This window comes from Lates calcarifer, linkage group LG15 (genome assembly GCF_001640805.2).
Source record: "Lates calcarifer isolate ASB-BC8 linkage group LG15, TLL_Latcal_v3, whole genome shotgun sequence".
Taxonomy (NCBI): Eukaryota; Metazoa; Chordata; class Actinopteri; family Centropomidae; genus Lates; species Lates calcarifer.
In genome coordinates, this window is record NC_066847.1 from 6,383,782 (window position 1) to 6,402,285 (window position 18,504).

Below are 18,504 nucleotides of genomic sequence, written 5' to 3' on the forward strand. Positions count from 1 at the left end.
GGTGCTACATCTCCTAAAATCAAAATCCTCAAAAGAGACACAAAAAACACAAAAGATGCATGTTTTTGCTTTGGTGATATTTTTTAATTACGGTCCATACAAACAGTCATGTTTTATTAGATATGAGCTTCAATTTCACTTGGCACATCAAATTGAGATTTACATACTATGCTATTTATGGTGGGACAAAAATAACTTAAGAGCACATCCTGCTAAAGCCATTAGGTGGCAACAAGAGAGCTACCTGCTTTACATCACAAGCACCACCAATGATTTCACCCCACAATGTTATCCATCCTTGTAAGCTAACCAATCATTGTAGGGTAACTCTTATGACATCATTTAACATGTCATTCAGCACCACTGACCGTGTCTACACGGTGTCAAGGAGATTTCAGGGCATGCCTAAATTGCCTACCTCTCAGCCTCCACTCTGAATCCTCTATTTGTCATTTACTGTTCTGCACTCATATTTGTAACTTCACTTTTTTAAGTTGGCTGGCCTTACCTCTGTGTAAGAAGAGAGCATAATTGGCTTGATTTATTCATCCTCAAGTCTCACCAGTGGATGTGGAGCTTATCAAAATTGTTCTGCAGACTGACTGATATATCTACTAGCAGCAACTGAGCATCTCTACAGGAGCAAATGACAACTGTGTCTTCAACATCTTAAGACTATGACCTATGACTTAAACCTATCAACCTATTATTTGAAAAGCAGAAGAGTTTCTTTATCTTTTTTAAATTTTACCCACCCAGTTTTCCTAAGTGTCTTTACTTATTCATTTCTCTTCCCTTTTGACACACATGATGGTGAGTGATGTGACCCTACACCCATATTACCTAGCATCCTCAACCATCCAATCTTGTCCATGAGCAGCGCAGAGACAATGTTGCCTGGCAACACAGCCAAGGTGCCCAGGAAACTGACAAAGTAGACCGTGTAGGCATTGTTCTCATCACTGATGTCACTGAGAAGGCAGCCCTCTTTATCATGCAGGAAAGTGCTGTTGATGAGCTTTCGGTTACATTTTGATTATTTGCACTCGCTCACGTTAAAGAATACATATTTGAATCATTACTGAATTTGAAGGGTGGGAAGAAACCGGAATACCCACAATAAACCCACGTAGACATGGGGAGAACAGGTTAACTCCACCACAATACCCTATTTTTGCATGCCATCATCATCTGGGGAAAACTCTTGATTCAGAGCTTGTTGGTTGGTTTCCAGCTCTTCAATTCTTGACTCTGGCAAATCTTCCTGGGATGCTTAACAGAACAGAGCTATTGTTAATGTTATTAATTACATCTGTGCTCCTCCTGCACTGACTGTCTGCTATGACAAGACTCTTCTCTCATGAGCACTGATGTAATACATGTGGCAAACTGCATTACAACCTGAGCTGCAGTCTTTCTCTCACTCTAGAGGAACTTTAAATACTGCCTGAGGATCACTTTGTGTTAGACATGCTGCAGCTGCTGTTACAAATGCAATTGAAGGAGATGACTGTTAAGAGGATGAAATGATGAGAAACCTCTTTTATCACACCTTTCATCTTTTATAAAAAGAGCACAGAGGTAGGTCACAGGCCAACAATCAAAGAGACAGAAATTGTTCAATATGGAGATTGTGAGAGAGATACACCACCACTAGCTATTCAAGAGACCACAGTGGATGATTTTGAAATGCTGATGACATACAGATCAAGCTGTACACTATATACAATAACCTGAAGGCTACATAAGCATACGGATTACCATTTGTAAGAGAATGAATCTGTAGTATAATGCGAGTTTAATGTAACAGGTGAATAATGTGACTCAGAGAATCTCCAGGTAGATGGCTGTTTCTGCATCAGCCACAGCAGCACTCTGCACCTCTCTTGTGCCTCTGACTCCCAAAGCAGCTCGTCTGTCTATTCCTGCACCCTCTCCTCCTCTTCTTCTCTCCCCACCTCTTCTGCCCATTGGGCGGATCTGAAAAAGAGACAGATGTTGATAATCCTCAAATTCAGGAATGAGGCATTTAGAGATTTTTGTCTACACAATGCCTTCTGTTACAAAGGATTTAACCAGCACTCAGAGAAGAAGTTAATCCAGTACCTGGTTATTATGAACAAAAAGGGGGGTGCAGTTCTGGTATACAAGTTGGTAGCTGCCATTGGTGTAGATATGAGTCACTTCTGTGCAGTTGATATAGAGGGGCATCCTGTCCTGATAAATTCCCAGTCCTTCAGGGTAAACAGCTGGATGCCTACTCAGGACATCTCTGAAAGGAGCAGAATACAAGCAAGTGCTGTATGTGAACCTCACAGCATCCATTTGTGACAATTTCCAGTGAACATTATAAGGGTCAGTTTGCTTCACATACTTTCCAGCTCTCTTTCGACAGCAGCAGAAAATAAGTGACAGAAGGAATAGGAGCAAGCAGATGGCCACGGCAGGTATCACCATCCACCACAAAGGTGCTGTCTCTGTATATGGACAAAAAGAGCAGCCATTGATCAGTATATGATGTAGAACTATAATAATTATAATTTTCCCTCTCTGTCATAAGTAGAACAACCTGGTCTATGGTTTACACCTGGCCCATTCAGACACATATTGCCACTCATGCCTAATGTATAGTAATAGATTCAGTTAGATATTCCTAGTTATATGATCTGTAACGGCTTTATATGAGGCAATGCAATATTAAAAGATGTGAGGCTGCACTCATAATTCAAGAAAGATACAACAACAAAGTTTTCTTTGCAGCAATTCCTAAGCTTAATCTCTCTTACTTATGTTTTCAAGCTGTGGGCATGTTGCACAGATGTTTCAGCACCACCCTGACAACACAGTGAATAAAGAGGCAGGGCTGTAGTCTTTGTTAGTGTGAAAAAACAGTGCTTTGAACACACCCTCTCCACCCTGCAGCAAAACCAAGGAGTCATTTCCCAGTGCATTGAAGGCAAAGCAGATCACAGTCACAGGTTTTTCCATGCGGCCCCTCAGTGTAGCGATTAGCATGCGAGGCTCTGATGTTATAGACATGTTGTAATCGTGAGATGGCACCGTCCCGTTAACGCTCCAGGTGACCGCTGGTTTGGGGTTGGAGTCGACTGAACAATGACACAGCACCTCCAACTCCTCTACGACACAGGTGGAGGAGAGAGGGAGGATGACTGGTTTATCTGGAGGAAAGAAGAGATGCTGTTTTTACACTGAAGCCCTTCAACTTATTACACCTATGATAATATTCACCTAATATTCTTTACATTATATTTATCTAATATAATAAATTTGTTTCACCATATTGAGCTTGGTCAAAAAGGGAATAAGAGTATCTCCCAAAATGTTGAACTATGCCTAATTACATTTTAATTACAGTCAAAATAAAAGAGGAAAGTGTGCTGAGATGACCCAGTGTGAGGCAAGCACACTGTGACAGTGCTGGGATGTGGTTACAAGGGGTTAGAGGTGCTATGGAGAACAATTCTGGCTACACCCAAACTGTCACAAGTGAAACAAACTTGAAACTTTCAACAAGAAAGGGCAGTAGAAACCACATGAAGTAGGATTACATTGTATGTTCAGTGGTGTGGGCCTGGATTCTCCTCGACCAATCAGGTTCTGCGCTGAGCAGCGGACCCTCATGTCACGAGTCACATTGTACACTCGAACTGTGTGTGTACGCTGGTGGAGGTGCACCGTACGGCCGCGTTGAGTGTAGGACCAGCGGTACTCTGACACTGGAGGGTCAGCTTTACACGAGCAGACGAGCAAGGCACTGCCCCCCTCCTGCACTGTCAGGGACTGCACCTGCACTTTCACTTCTTTTGGTGAAACTATGGAGCCATAAAAAAAGGTTTTAGTGTGAATGAGCCAAGAAAGACAAAGATACAGGTAAAACTCTGCTTACATGTCACATGCAGATCCTTGGAAGTGGCCAGAGTTCTGGCTCCGGGGTAGGTCACCTCACATCTGACTCTGGGTTTCACCTGGTGTGACACAGTAAAGGACAGAGGGGAAAGTAACATCGGCCTGTGGGGCTCCAGGTGGAGCGTCTGCACCTCCCCAGACTCAGTGCTGTTCACACGGGCTCCTCTCTCCCAGCCCCACTGCAGGGCAGGTGGTCTGGAGGGGCAGTGATATCTGACGGAGCAGTTCAAGGTGACCAGCTGTCCCTCTGTGGCAGACAACATGCCGCTGATGACAGGGGCCTCAGGTGTGTCTGTCAGTGAGATAATTCTCCGTCAGTACTCAGTTTTAGTACTGCTGTGTGTTTTATTAAAGACAAATAATAATTCTACACAAGCATGTGGAATCTTTCACAAAAGGCATTACAAAGGCATAAACTAGTCCTAAATTTTTCTACTTATATAAGTTTAAGAGCAATTTAATCAACTAGCCAATGTGTAATTATATTTAAGGTGGCAGACTACACATTAAAGCTTTTCTCTTTTTTGACTTCTTTATCTAATTTCTTATGATTGTTTCCCTTTTAATTAAATCTTTCTTTTTTTTTTTTTTTTTTGGACAAAATGTCAAAGGTACTTGCCATGATGGTGAGCTGAGGGGAAGATCTGAGAGATTTTGGCTTTTGCAAGCCACTCACAGTCATGTGTTACACTAATATATTTCTGCTCCTGTGCAATGACAATTTTTCCAAAGTCCTACAGCCTGGGCACCCACATGATCTGGTTGAAATATTCAAAACTGAGTAGAACAAGGGCAGCACAATGTCTTCTTTACTCACCAACAACATCCAGACTAAAGCTCCTTGGTTTTCCCCAGAGTAATTCATCACCTCTTTTCAGAGCGATCTCAAACATCCGTGAGTCATCCAGACTGATCCTTTCTATCTTCACTGAGCAGTCTCCATCTGTGATTCGCCCAAAGAGGGATGTCCGGCCTTGGAAATCCCTGCTCACTTGATCCCTGTCCTCGCTGTTAAAAGCGGTGCTCCGGAGAGGAAATAAATGGCCGCCACCTCTGAACCTCAGCCGGACGTCCACCCTCTCCTTCCTCCCCCTGAGAGGGTGAGGAGCTAGAGGAGTGAAAGAGCAGGGAATCACCACGCAGGAGCCCACCAGAGCTTGGACACGGTCAGGGACTGAGGGTACAGGAGAGACAGCCTGGACCCCCCTCCACAAGGCTGCTGTCATGCGTGACGGAGAACAGAAAATCATTTACCAAGCAGGATGTAACTATGCCCTAATCTAAGTTTACACTTTAATAATGAGAGACGGCAGATTTATTCGTTAACGAGCTATCGAGCCATATAATTGTGCCTCAGTATTTTTCAGTTTTAATTTGACATTTGTGAAGCAAAAGACAAATGCATAGTCAATTAAAAAGTTCCCAGTCTATATTACAGAGCTCTTCACTTGCAATCAAAAAAGTGAATCTTCCATAAAGTTTTATTACCACATATATAAATTTCACTCAGCACGAGGTTATTGTATTTCAGTGCACTGTCTGCAAATTCACAATATGACCTAGAAACATTTCGAAACAGATGTATATTTAGAAAAAGGGAAGAGAGTAACTGCACTTTTGGCTCTGGAACTAATTTACTACTCCTACTTTTTTTTTATTCTGTGGACATTATCTAGTCAAATAATAAAATTAGACTTATCTTGATTATTTCAGGGCATGTTTGCATATTCATTTTCAAACTGTTGTCATCTTCATTGAGAAAATAAATGAGCATATGATTGTTTAAAGCAACAGAAAATATTCCTATGTGTGAATATAATGTACTTGTCCAGTAGAGTGTGTCCTGCAGGAGACATTCACAGACAAAAAGTAAAAATTTCTACATCTCTTACAGTAATAATTATGGTAATGACTGAGTGAATAATTAATGTCCCTGAAATTCATACAAAAAACCAAGGTAAATGCATTAAAAAACATAAAAGATTGAATTACTTACCAAAAATCAGGGGACACACAAGAAAGACAGTGTCCACATGCATGACTGCAACCCTGCTCTGTCAGCACAGACAGAGGGAAGGATGAATAGAGGAGCGAAGAGGGGGAAGTGGGATTGTTTCATTGTGCTCCTAGTACTATGACTTCACTTTGATTCCCCCTCTTAAATTTCCAATGATTTGTCTATCTATCAATTCATCATATTCTTTTGAGTTATATTTTAATGGCTGACAGTATCCTTTCACAATCAATATATAAGTATAGATTTAAAAGTCAGTTACGCATTTCAAAAGATCCAAATAATCTTTCAAGTGGTGGAACTGGGAATTGTTTGCTGGGGAAAGAAAGACCTCAGCAAGTATTTGTGAGACAACACATGACAATGGGTGAGTCACTCTCATGCTGTTGGCCATTTCCTCAAAGGCTACAACAACTAAATGTGTTCATTTCTGATTCCCTCTGTCTGCACAGGCCGTCCTAACCAAACCTCTGTAGTGATAACGATAAAAAAAGCTCCATAGAAAGTTGAATAAAACAGATTAATGATTAACTTATCTGCCTGACAGTGATTTATTGCCGTGCTGTCAACAATAAATATCCATCAAAGTCTGTAGGTCATCACAGTTAAGTAAAGGGGTCAAAGAGAAGGCAAAAAGTGGCATGCTAAAACATTTGTATTTCAACAACAGGCTGTTCACAAAAGTTTACACTACAACAGATCCCTCTGGTCAAAACAATCTTTTAAAAATGTAATTTTTCAGTTTTGCATTTTGAAGTCACAATATGTTATGAATATGTGCTATAGTTCAATATTTTTCTTTACTCTGTTACTTCCCACTCATTGCCACCTAGAAGGGATTGGCATGTTTCTGTATGATCAAATGAAACCGAATCAGGCAGGAGTTGAATACTTGAACTATATGGACTATGGACCCTTTGAAAGCTTGTTTGAATTGTTGCCCAAGTCATGATACTCCACCTCCCTGCACCTTAAGACAGAACACAAACAGTTTTTTGCGCCAATACTCATGACTGCAACGGCCATACTAGACAAGGGGGAAATTGAAACAGAACATAAGAATAAAATATTTCTTTAAGGTAAGAATTTCAATTAATGTGCATGGTAATATTTGAGCAGAATTCTTTGTTGTTTTCCATGCTGTAGTTTGCAGAGTGTGGTGAGAGTTTCAGTGTGTTCTTCAGACAGAGTGTGGTATCCGTTCTTTTGAAGCTTTAATCATTATTAGTATCAAATCTTGTATTTACTTTGTTTTTAGCACCATTTTCTGAAGTCATGAACTCAGCTCAGAAGCTGCTTTGGTCTCAGAGAGACTTGCTGCTGAACTGGACATGTGAACACCCAGCACCCTTGCTGCGCTGGTTGCATGATGCTGAGGTGCTCTCCTCTCCCCAATACCTGTCTCTGCTGGAGAGGTCATCTTCCAATGCTGTGGCCCAGGCTCTAGAGACAGTATGTGCCACTGAGGAGAGCAGCCAAAAGTTCCTACTGGTGCTGAGGGAGGTGCAGGATTATTACTGCGGGGACCTGCAGGTCTGGGTGGAGAGACACTGCAGGAATGATGCCATCAGTAAACCAGCAGCTGCACCTGTAAAAGTTGAAGGTGAGGTTGCTTTAAAATACTGGTGATGACTGTTGTGGATTGGTATCAGTATTTATCTAAGTAAGTGCATTAGTTAAAAGATTGGTGAATAATATTATTTTTCAAAACCTTGCAAAGTGAGGGACAAAAGACAATTAAGTTCAATTGGCTGGGTAACACAGGTGTGAGAAGATTATTAACAGGGTACAATCAACTGTGATGTCTTGCCAAGTAATTTTTACTGACTTGGGCAATGAAGGAGTGTAAAAGCATAAAAAATATATAGCTCAGCAATGATAAGTTAAGTTTTCATGCTACTGATGGCGCTCTTGTGATCTCAGCAACTACTGGATGGACTGCCAGACATTCATGATCCCTGAGGGTGACTTTTCCTCTAGCATTACTAGCAGCTCAAAGCTTTCACTTATTCTACTACATCATCTGCATCTACTACATCTACAAGACAAATGGCACCAAAATTAGCAGTTTTGAGTGAAATGTCTCAACAACTGTCAGAAGGATTACTGTGACAATTGGTATATAGATTAATGTCCCAATCTAAGAATGAATTGTAATGACTTTGATGATCTCTAATTTTTCATTTGGTGCCATCATCAGGTCAAAACAGTAATACTTTGTCTAAAACTTTGGTCTGGAATAACAAGATTAGACAATTAGATTTCCATCAACGTAATTAGCATATTACCATGCTTACATGCTAAGATCCTAAACATGGAAGACATTATACCTTCTAAACATAAGCAAGGTGATTCTAAGTAGAGTCTTGCAGAGTTGCTAGTGTATGCTGTCAATCTGACATTTTCAATCAAATTCATGGTATCTGAACAAACGTGAATTTACACCACGTAGTATATCATATGTGTTATTTACTATATGAATTCTGTAGCATCCACAGATAAGAAGCCTAAAGGCCCATTTGCAAAACTACTCAAAGGAAAGAGCAAGGGATTCACCCTAACTCCTGAGATTAAAGGTATGGATTTATTACTTGACCAAAAACTAGATTTTTGAATACTGTATATATTATTTATATTGTTTTTCCTTACTAGTGATAAAAATATGTATTTTCCCATGACTTGTTCTTACTATCTTAAATATATTTAAGTGAAATATCTGTTTATTATGCAGCTAAAGAAGAACTGAAACCTAACAGACATGTAAAGTTGGCCAACATCCGAGGTACTGTACAGGTGGACTAGATAAGTATTTATCTTATAGAAAACTGAAGAGTATTTTGGTTTCAAACTTGTTGACAGTATGTTTCACTTTCTTATGTACCACTGCAGTTCCCATTTCTGCTCATAAAACAACCCTACTGAAACGCACAGAGCAGTTGAAGTGTTATTCAGAAGGCGATGGAGTGTCTTCAAACTCAGCTTCTTACATCGAGATCCGCTACACTGACCTTTTTGTAACAGAAGATAATGACTTAGTTGACAGCAGGCAACACGAGTACTTTGACCTGGCAAGCAGACGAGCTCGCATCTATGTCCACCAGGCCTGCCAGCGCATTCGGCCGTGCCATCTGTTGAGCCCCGAAGGAACATCAGGAAGGCCCCCGAAAAGGGTTAAAGTGAAAGGTATTGCTGGTATTGGAAAGAGTGTAGCAGTACAGAGGCTGGTCTATGAGTGGGCAATTGGGAAGAGCATGCGTGAATTCACCTGTGTTTTTGACCTGCGCTTCAGAGAGCTTAATCTGATTGAAGCACCACTGAGCTTACTGGAGCTCCTTGGGGAACGGTTCCGCTACCTGAAGCCGATTTTATGTGACCTTTTCAGCTCACCGGGCTCTTTGCTCTTCATCTTAGACGGATTAGATGAGTTCAGATTCCCCTTGGACTGGGACGGTCCTGGCAAAAACATTGATGTGGATTCAAAAGTGCCAGTGTCAGAGCTGATGGTGGCTTTAATCAAGGGAAGCTTTCTCCCAGAGGCGTCAGTGATTCTCACGACAAGACCATCTACTGTAGCTCCCAAGCATTTCTTCCAAAGGTGTTGTGTGGTCCTGGGCTTTGAGGAGGACCAGGTGAAGGAATATACCAGCAAGTTCTACAAAGACAGTGAAGTTGCTGAAAAAGTCTACGATTACATTTTGAACAATGACAACCTTTTTGTGCTGTCCTTCATCCCTCTGTACTGCTACATAATCTGCACCGCTATGGTTGAGTTCTTCTCTTCGGGGACTCAAGATGATGGTGACTCAAAGTCTCTGGAGCTGAATCCACCCAGGACAGTCAGCGAGGTTTACTTCTGCTACCTGTTTACAGCAGTCAAGCACCATGCACTGAGGGGGAGTGCAGACAGAAGCACACCTAGATCTGAGGTTCTCTCTCTAGCTAAACAACAACTGACAAACTTGGGTAAAATGGCTTATGAAAACCTTCTACAGAAGAAGATAATGTTCGACAGAGCAGATTTGGAGAAGTATGGTGTTACACCTGCTGATGTTCAGAGCACCTTTCTCTGTCACATTCTCCAGCCTCTCAAAGAGGAGACTGTGGAGATGTTTTCGTTCTTCCACTTGACTGTTCAAGAACATCTGGCTGCAATTTACTGTGCAATCAACCTCTTTAGCCAGGAGGACATAATCCAAGCTCTAGACTTCTGGTGCTTTGGGATACGTCCACCATCTTCAACTGCTGCACCCTTGCAAAACACAGACCTCAACATGGACAAGCTGGAGAGCCTCCAGATGTTCACACGCTTCTTCATGGGAATGCTGCGAGCACGGCTGGCAGGTCATTTGGATGGCCTTATTCTATCCCCCATGGAGCAAGGGGATGGCATCCCTGCTACGCTGGGTTTGTGGTTCCAAGATCAGTTTAAAAGCAGGAAGCTGGAAAACCAGACAGCCCTAAATCTTCTCCATTGCCTGATGGAGTTTCACATGAAGGAAGCCACCAGCATCGCAGCACCCGAGATCAAGAAGCTCAACCTGTTTAAAATGAAGCTGAGTGTTGTGGACTGCGCAGCGATGCACTACGTGCTGCAGTTCTCCCCACACAAGCTGCAGGAACTCAACTTAGGTTACTCCAACATTGGAAACAGAGGACTAAACAGACTGGGGCCAATCCTACATCGCTGTGAATCTCTCTAGTGAGTAACTGATTTTACATCAAACTGTCAAATAGGCAAGACTAACCATTGAATACTGGGAAAACAAGCCTGGTTTTGAATTTCCTGGCTATGTGGAGTTTGCATCTTCTCCCTGCATCTGCATGCTTTTCTGTCTTAATGTTCACTCTAATGCATGCTGTGACAGACTGCAGCTCCCCTGTGAGGCTAACTATAACATGCATTATGAAGATGAATAAATGGACTGCCAAAAACAATGTTGGCCTAATGTTCTTTTATTCTCTTACAGTTTGAGATACAACTGCCTGGACAAGCAAGCAGCTATTTTAGAATCTGCGATTCTGAAATCGAATGAGTGCCAAGTGAAGAAGCTCTTGTAAGTTATTACAGAGTATTTTATTACAGCTACTGTAACACTTCTGAAAAATATAGATTAAAAGTTCAGAGCTATGAGGGTGTAACTGTCCTAGAACGCATAAATTAGCAAATCCTGAGGGGACACCACATAAAATGCAATTTAATATCTTTTCTATGGTCTTATGATGAAAGAATAATGTAAACCCAAACATTTTTTAACATGATTTGGATCCAGCTAAGTGGCAGAAAATGAAATAATGAACTAATCATCTAGTTTTTGCTAAAACTGAAACTTGCTCAATAGCCTTAGTAATGAGCCTCTTAGGTAATGTAGCTAACAGCTCAGTGACAGTAGTGACTTTGTTTGCTGCAGGTGTAATGTCCTTGACTGAAACCCCACAAAAAACAGCCTGTTGTGTGCACAGTCCATTGATGCAGCAGTGTCACTTGTAGTTTACAGGATGCATTATAAAAAGTCCTGACCCTATCCTGACCCATCTGCTTTACATATATAACTGCAACACAATGCTTATATTCACATGTACAGTATGTGTGGCAATAACCTGGGTCCAGAGGGGGTTTTGGAGCTGTGGAACGCTCTGGAGCACAACACCACTGTGGAGGAACTCTATCTAGACATCACTGGCATCACAGAGAGAGGAACAGAAAACATTGTCAACTGCCTCAGCAAAAACACCTCTCTGAAGACACTGACGTAAGATTGAAACATGACATCTTCTGCTGTCTTCTCAGTGTTATAATGCATGAAAACACTGCCATCTAGTGTGTGTTATTAGAATGAAATAAAATACTCCTACCTGGTGATTTTCTCCCTCATCAGCATTGTAGGGAATGACATTGGAGAGGTGGGGAGGAGGAGGCTGAAGGAGCTGGAGCAACGTCGGCCGGGACTCCGGATAATTGCAAACTTTGTGGATGACCTTGGATTACTTCAGGCCTACCTGGACTGGGTGGGGGAGATCCGGGCTGACAGAGACCAGATGGACTCAGTGAAGAATGCAGACGCCCTGCAGTCAGTACTGAAGGGGCTCCAGGTGGCAGGAGAACAGGTGGAGAAAGGAGAGAATACAGAAAAAGCCAAGAAGCTCCAGATGCAGATTGTGGAGCTGCTGAGGTCTTCTACAGATCTGACTGGATGAAGATGACCACAAGTTATTCTGCATTATTTCATGTGAGGGCAGGGTTCCCTCTTTAACTTAAAGATTATCATTGTCATTATTTTTTAGCATACAGCAGTCGAGTCATTGAGAGTGCAAACAATAAGGAAGTAAAGCCAATGTGAATTAAACACAAATTATTAGTTGAAATGCTAAAATACTTGGTCTGTTTTGTAACATGATACTGTAAATTAAGAAGAGACAAACAAATGGGATGAGGATGCTGATTTTTACTTTCAGACATTCAAGAAGCATTGAACTGCAGACTGTTCTGAATTTTGACTTACATTTAGAATTTGTAAGAGAGACTGGATGATAATGACACTCACTGTGTGAATTAGTGGCCAAAGAGTTTCCCTTTGTTAATGAACACTTGTTAAGTGACAAGTTTTTACATTCTCATATTAAGTACAGGGTGTGCAGCTATGTGGTAGGAAATGTGCTGCAAAGATCACCCACCTACTTGCACTTGTGCAAGTTCCTCAGTTTCAACATAAGCAATTCCAAACTTGAATTGCAACCTCACTTCAAAGGAGCTTGACTTGCCTTTGCATCTTGTAACTAACTGGACCACAGATCTGATGAAAATGTGAGTAATTTTAACTTTAATAAGAATCATATGAAAAAGTCAACATTTAGAGTTAAACTTTAATTCACTAGTCTTTAGCCCAATCAAATATTTGGAAAATTTGAAAGGAAAACAAAATAAATTACAGACAGCTATTGATAGCTGTGAGAACTTTCTTGGCAGTCAATTATGGTTTTGTGACATTGGTCGACATTGATCTTGAATGTACATTTAGTTGGCAGTGCAGTAGGCAATACTAGAGGTACGCTAAAACGAGTGCAGTCTAATACAAAAATCCTGCAGTAGATCCTACCTTCATGAAGGCTGGAATATTTAGTTTTTATGAACACTGTTCTAGAGATCGATTTATGCTGGTTTGTGGTTTTGGTGTACTTTACTGCACTATACAAAAAGGTGTACGGCCTACCCTCATTGATATGAACGGGATGGACACAATAATGGAAACACCTGTCCGTATAACACAATAATATTGAACAGAACCACAAACTGCAGAAACAAACTATAAAATAACCACATAGTTGAATGAATGCCTCTGTAAATCAATTTCAATAAAAACTGAACATTATAACCACGAGTAAGGATTTATTGCATTTGTGCTAGGTTTTCATAATAAACTGCCCATTGAGTGTATTGTTGATTAAAAAGTAAGTGTAAATGTTACATAAAACAACATATGAGTACATCACATTTTTGTCACAGTCTCCTTTAGCAAATCACTTCCTGATTTTTTTTTTTTTGTTATCTTCATCTCACCCTCTGTACCCTGTCAAAAGAGAGTTCTCACGGAGACTATCTTGTTAAGAGTTGTGTGACAAACAGTTGTTTGTTTGTTTTTGCATGTCAGGTCATGGGACAACTTTTCATATAACTTTCTCAAATGTGAAAGGAATGTAAAAATTAGAACGTGTTGTTGTTTTTTTTTTTTTTTTTTTTTTGTTGTGACGTATGCCCTCAAGTGCCATAAACATATTGTGTGAATCCTGTGCAATTTAATTTGAACATTTAAAAAAATGTAAGTGTTGCTTTTCCATGTTGATAAATATTTTTTAAATATGTAGGTCCAACCAAAAATACTGTCCATCTGAGACTTGAAATGTCACGCTCAGTAATGGCCTTCAAATCATATCATTTTAGGGATGAAATGTAACAAGCATGTAAACTGTTCCATCTGCATTCTCCAGATTGTTTTACACTTGGGTTTCTGCCTCCTCTAACAAACAAAGATGGCTGGAGCTCTGAATTTCCTTCTTACTGGCTGTCTGCTCCAAGGTGAGATCGTATTTATTTATATTTGGAATAGTAACTATACATCTATGTATACATCTAAATATGCCCAGAAAATATGTAACAGAAAGGCATTAGAGCCATAAAATATCCTTGCTACTGTAAGGTTTGTGTGTGCTCTTCTTCAACACTGGTCTTTTATATTTCAGGTGCCCTGTGTCAGGTTTTTGAGGTCATTGCTCCAAAATCTATAGAGGCTCTGAGTGGATCCTGTGTGACCATCCCCTGCTCCTTTAACATTGAGAAAAAATATAAAAAATACTTAGATAACACATGCAGAGCAATATGGATTTCCGGGAGCGTTGTGTTTGATAGTGCAGACCAAACTAGAAACATAGAATTGACAGGAATACTGAAAGACAAAGACTGCACCACAACCCTGAATAACATAGTTTCTGAAACCAGCAAGGAATATTGGTTCAGGCTGGAATGTGAAAAAGTCCAATATAGTTTTAGCAAGGCTACAGACATGGTGAATATATTGTTCACAGGTAAGTTTTGATATCAATTCACTGACAATTCATGGTTTATCTTCTTAATTTCCCATTATCTATTATCACCCTGTTGTGGATTTACTGGGCTTTGCTAAATAAAATAATCAAGTTTAAAGTATCGATTGTTTATTTAGTGACTGGTTTAAAATGCAACTTCTTACCAGCTGATCCTCCCTCACCGACTCTGACTCCATCCAAACTGGCTGTGAAGGAGGGAACCACAGTGAGTTTGAAGTGCTCTGCTCCAGCTCCTTGTCTGTCTCATCCTCCAAATCTGACATGGACACCCGGCCTGGGTGACAGTCAGGAGACACTGCAAGAGACATGGGACAAAACTAAAGTCAAGACTTCTGTTCTGAACTTCACTGCTTCTCACCTCCATCATGGAAAGACCATCTCTTGTACTGCCACCTACAACAGACAAGATGGCAGCACTGTGTCATCTGTTAGCAGAAGTTTAACCCTTAATATTTCATGTGAGTTGATTGTGAAATCGCACCACCCCATTCAACCTTATTAGTTGTTTATCACCATGAACAGCAAGTGTTAATGCTACTATTGTCTTTTTAACATTTTCTGTGCTGCTATATTCTTTACAGTTACTCCACAGATCTTGTCAACCTCTGTCTGCACCAAAACCGCAGCCCCACTCAACTGTTCCTGTGAGACCAAGGGAAACCCTCCTCCCATTCTACAGTGGCACTCGGATGAGTTATCCCTTAATCACTTAGACAATTTTGCACTCAACAAAGAGCACATGAATGACACAGGTCTGAGGAGCTTCATCACTGTGAGTCTACCACAGGAGAGGGGTTTTTTCACCTTGCTGTGCCGCAGCTCCAACTCTTTGGGATCTGTTACTCAGCGGTTTTATGTCAGCAATCTTGGGTGTCTAAACTCTGCAGAAGGTTTGTCTTTGAAAGTGTTATATTCTTTATATCTGCACAGTATATATCTGTATTTAGCGTTTCTGTTTTTTTTTTTTTTCAGTATCAGCTTTTGTACTTAACATCCATCTGAGATGTATACACCAATCAGCCACAACAGCAACACCACTGACAGGTGAAGTGAACAATCATTTTATTACAATACAATGTTCTGCTGGGAAACCTTGGGTCCTTCATTCATCTGGATGTTACTTTGACAGGTACCACCCACCTTAACATTGTTGGTGGTACGTGTCAAAGTAACATCCAGACGAATGAAGGACCCAAGGTTTCCCAGCAGATCATTGTATTGTCACGAGATTATCTATGTTATTCACATTTGTTATTCGGTTTTAATGTTGTGGCTGATTAGTGTATGTCAAACTGACACAACAAAAACCCTTATACCTCTAACAACAACAAACTCCTATGTCCTAGCACAAAAAAATACTAATCTTGTATACTCTCTCTTGTACAGAGTGTTCAGGTGAAAAGATGTTGCCAGTTTTCATCATCACAGTTGTTGTTCTGACGGCAGCTCTAGTATGTGCTCTTCTGTTTGCCACGAGGTGGGTATCAGCTTGGGAAACCACGATAATTCAAACTACTACTACAACTACTAAACTACTGCTAGTGTTTGTCAAAACCAGTATCTTTTCTGCCTTTTACAGCTCTGAAAACTGACTAACAAATCTGACACCCTAAATGTGTTGTAAATTCACAAAAGAATGAACACATTTCATGAAAAAGAAGTTATAGTATGTAAAATAATGACCGACTGAAGTATATTTAAAATTATTTTTTGAGATTTTCTATTTTTGCTCAGATTACTTAAACCTCTTTAAAGCAATGTTGAGTGTCCCATTTTTGAAAATCGTAATATTTATGAATAATGATCACCAGCTGTAGTCAATAACTATAAACTTACCTAATATGACAGCTTTGTAGCAGTGTTTGTAATCTAAGTTAGTTCAGAGGTGCTGATTACACTTCCTCTTTCTGTCAACTAATATTGTACACGAACAGACTGAAACCTGGAAACAGGTGAAATACGTCCATTCAAGTTTGTCCTGCTATGTTTTTTAGGGGTCAGATAACTGGCTGCTGTAACCCTAAAAACAATCATTGCACAGGTGACACCAGCACAGGCCATGGCCTGACAAGTGAAAATGGAAATGAGGTATGGACAGTTACTACTTTTGATATTAAACAGGAATATTTAGCAGAAAATTTGTACCACTGATGTTATTTTTTTTTAGGTGTCTCTGACATCAGAAGAAGATATTTATGTCAACACAAATATGATGAGAAAGTTGGATAAACCAAACACTCATCTAGGACATCAACAGGCTGCCAGGTCAGAGAAGAATGAAGAAGGCAGTGATGTGACTTACACCAGTGTGATTTGGAAGGGCAAGAAGAAGAAGGGGGCCAGAGAACAATTTGAGGACAGGAATCCAGCTAGTGGCTCCTATCTGGAGGAGGAGAGGTGCATGACGCGAGGCATGTGCAGAACTTTTGTGAGCAATACGCTGGAGATGGGGAGTCTATATGACAACGTTGTGACTTCAAAAGAAGGAAGGAAGGCAGCGTGTTCTGAATATACCCAGGTTAACATTAGAGACAAAAACATTATGGTCAAATAGCTCTTGTTCTGTTTAATTTTCAGTTTCAGATTATTTTTGTGTTATGGTGGTATTTTTTCAGTGTGAACTGTAAACTACTGCCTTAGAAATTTCTATAGAATTTAATTAACACTTCTCTGACAGTCTCTCAAAAATGACCAGACCACAGGAGCTGTAAAATGAAGCGGAAATGTTAATATCTGTCTCATAACAGTGTGATACTGAATTTCTTAGTTGTAATGTCTAAGTGTTCTGATAAGTGTATTTCTACAGTTGCTTTTCAGGAAAAGTTGAAATCAAGATTCCAAATTTCTTTGCAAGTTTAAAGAGTTAAAATTTAAGATGATATTGCATTTGCAATTATGTGTAACTTTTAGTGAGAACTGTGACTAATTGTGATTTAATATATAATACATATTCCCATATCCAAGTTGGTTTAAACCATATATTTCATTTTAGGTAACCAGATACTGTGAAAAAGATTAATAATCCATCATCTTTATGGAGTCATGTACCTAAATATACTTTTGAGAAGTGATGATCAGTATGGCTGTTTGTGTTTAGTTATGTGAGTCTATTAACCTTTTCATGATTATGACTGTCTATTAAATATTAGCCCTTAAAGTGAATTTCTGGGATGATTATCAGACAACTTTCACTGAAGAAACACAGTTAATAAACTAAACTTTCAGTTAGATCTGGTCTGAGTTCATCTAGACTAAATTGTTGAAAATGGACTATAAGCTCTTTCAAATTAAATACCTATAAAAATAAGATAAAGATATAATGAATCAAAATGTAATAAAACAGAACAATATCTGTCTCTCAAATTATTTTCACTTTCATTAGGAACTGGAGAAGCCTGATCACACGGTAAATTTATATTCATTAAATACATCCATGATTTACCGTCAATGATAATAAATTTGAACCATAATTAGAATAATTTCCCTAAATAGTAACCAGGTTTTGTTATGGAAAATATGGCTACCAGTAACCAGTATAAATAAAACAAACTGAGTGGATGACATAAATGTCCTGAGTAACAGCAGGTGGCACTATGAGTCCATTTAAATGCACTGGGCAGAGCACAGCAGAGCATTCATGTAACAAAATGTGGTGCATATATATACACACTGTATTGTCTACCCCTACTTTTGACTTCCTCAGTGATCCCAAATCTTCAGAAAAAGTTTGAAAAAAAAAAAAAAGCTGCTGGATGAAAACCAACACTAAAATGTATAAAGTGAATGAAATTCCAGTTGTATTTTTCTGGACTCAGCAAAGTAGTTTTTTTTTATCATTTGCATACATTTCTACATCCAGACTTGTTACTAACAGTATATTTCATTTTATGAGCACAGAGACAATGGACATATACCAAAATAACAAATCAGGACCATATAGACCATAGTATTACTTGATATTGGTT

At 39.8% G+C, this 18,504-nt stretch overlaps 3 protein-coding genes across 5 annotated transcripts; 2 read left to right on the forward strand and 1 right to left on the reverse strand.

Moving 5' to 3' along the window:
* Positions 1-77: 77 nt before the first annotated feature.
* LOC108899489 (B-cell receptor CD22) lies at positions 78-6,050 on the reverse strand. The gene is made up of 8 exons (XM_018699959.1): positions 5,924-6,050; positions 4,745-5,146; positions 3,908-4,219; positions 3,570-3,833; positions 2,907-3,179; positions 2,375-2,477; positions 2,107-2,272; positions 78-1,980 (listed from the first exon to the last, which is right to left on the reverse strand). Exons 1-8 carry the CDS (start codon positions 5,964-5,966, stop codon positions 1,825-1,827), a joined length of 1,719 nt encoding a protein of 572 aa, XP_018555475.1. The 5' UTR covers positions 5,967-6,050; the 3' UTR covers positions 78-1,824.
* An 852-nt stretch (positions 6,051-6,902) lies between these two features.
* LOC108899487 (NLR family CARD domain-containing protein 3) lies at positions 6,903-13,317 on the forward strand. Of its 2 annotated transcripts, none has more exons than XM_018699956.2 (8): positions 6,903-7,020; positions 7,200-7,544; positions 8,431-8,517; positions 8,673-8,723; positions 8,831-10,640; positions 10,909-10,995; positions 11,524-11,691; positions 11,818-13,317. In XM_018699956.2, the coding sequence occupies exons 2-8, from the start codon at positions 7,217-7,219 to the stop codon at positions 12,134-12,136; spliced, it is 2,850 nt and encodes a 949-aa protein (XP_018555472.1). In that variant the 5' UTR covers positions 6,903-7,020; positions 7,200-7,216; the 3' UTR covers positions 12,137-13,317. The 2 variants fall into 2 exon arrangements, with proteins under 2 accessions (XP_018555472.1, XP_018555473.1); XM_018699957.2 differs by having other exon boundaries at positions 8,873-10,640.
* Positions 12,658-17,502, forward strand: LOC108899493 (sialic acid-binding Ig-like lectin 14). Of its 2 annotated transcripts, XM_051076224.1 has the most exons (9): positions 12,658-12,743; positions 13,925-14,012; positions 14,177-14,518; positions 14,686-14,997; positions 15,121-15,429; positions 15,512-15,583; positions 15,926-16,016; positions 16,534-16,627; positions 16,707-17,502. In XM_051076224.1, the coding sequence occupies exons 2-9, from the start codon at positions 13,967-13,969 to the stop codon at positions 17,091-17,093; spliced, it is 1,653 nt and encodes a 550-aa protein (XP_050932181.1). In that variant the 5' UTR covers positions 12,658-12,743; positions 13,925-13,966; the 3' UTR covers positions 17,094-17,502. The 2 variants fall into 2 exon arrangements, with proteins under 2 accessions (XP_050932181.1, XP_018555481.1); XM_018699965.2 differs by lacking the exon at positions 15,512-15,583.
* Positions 17,503-18,504: the final 1,002 nt, after the last annotated feature.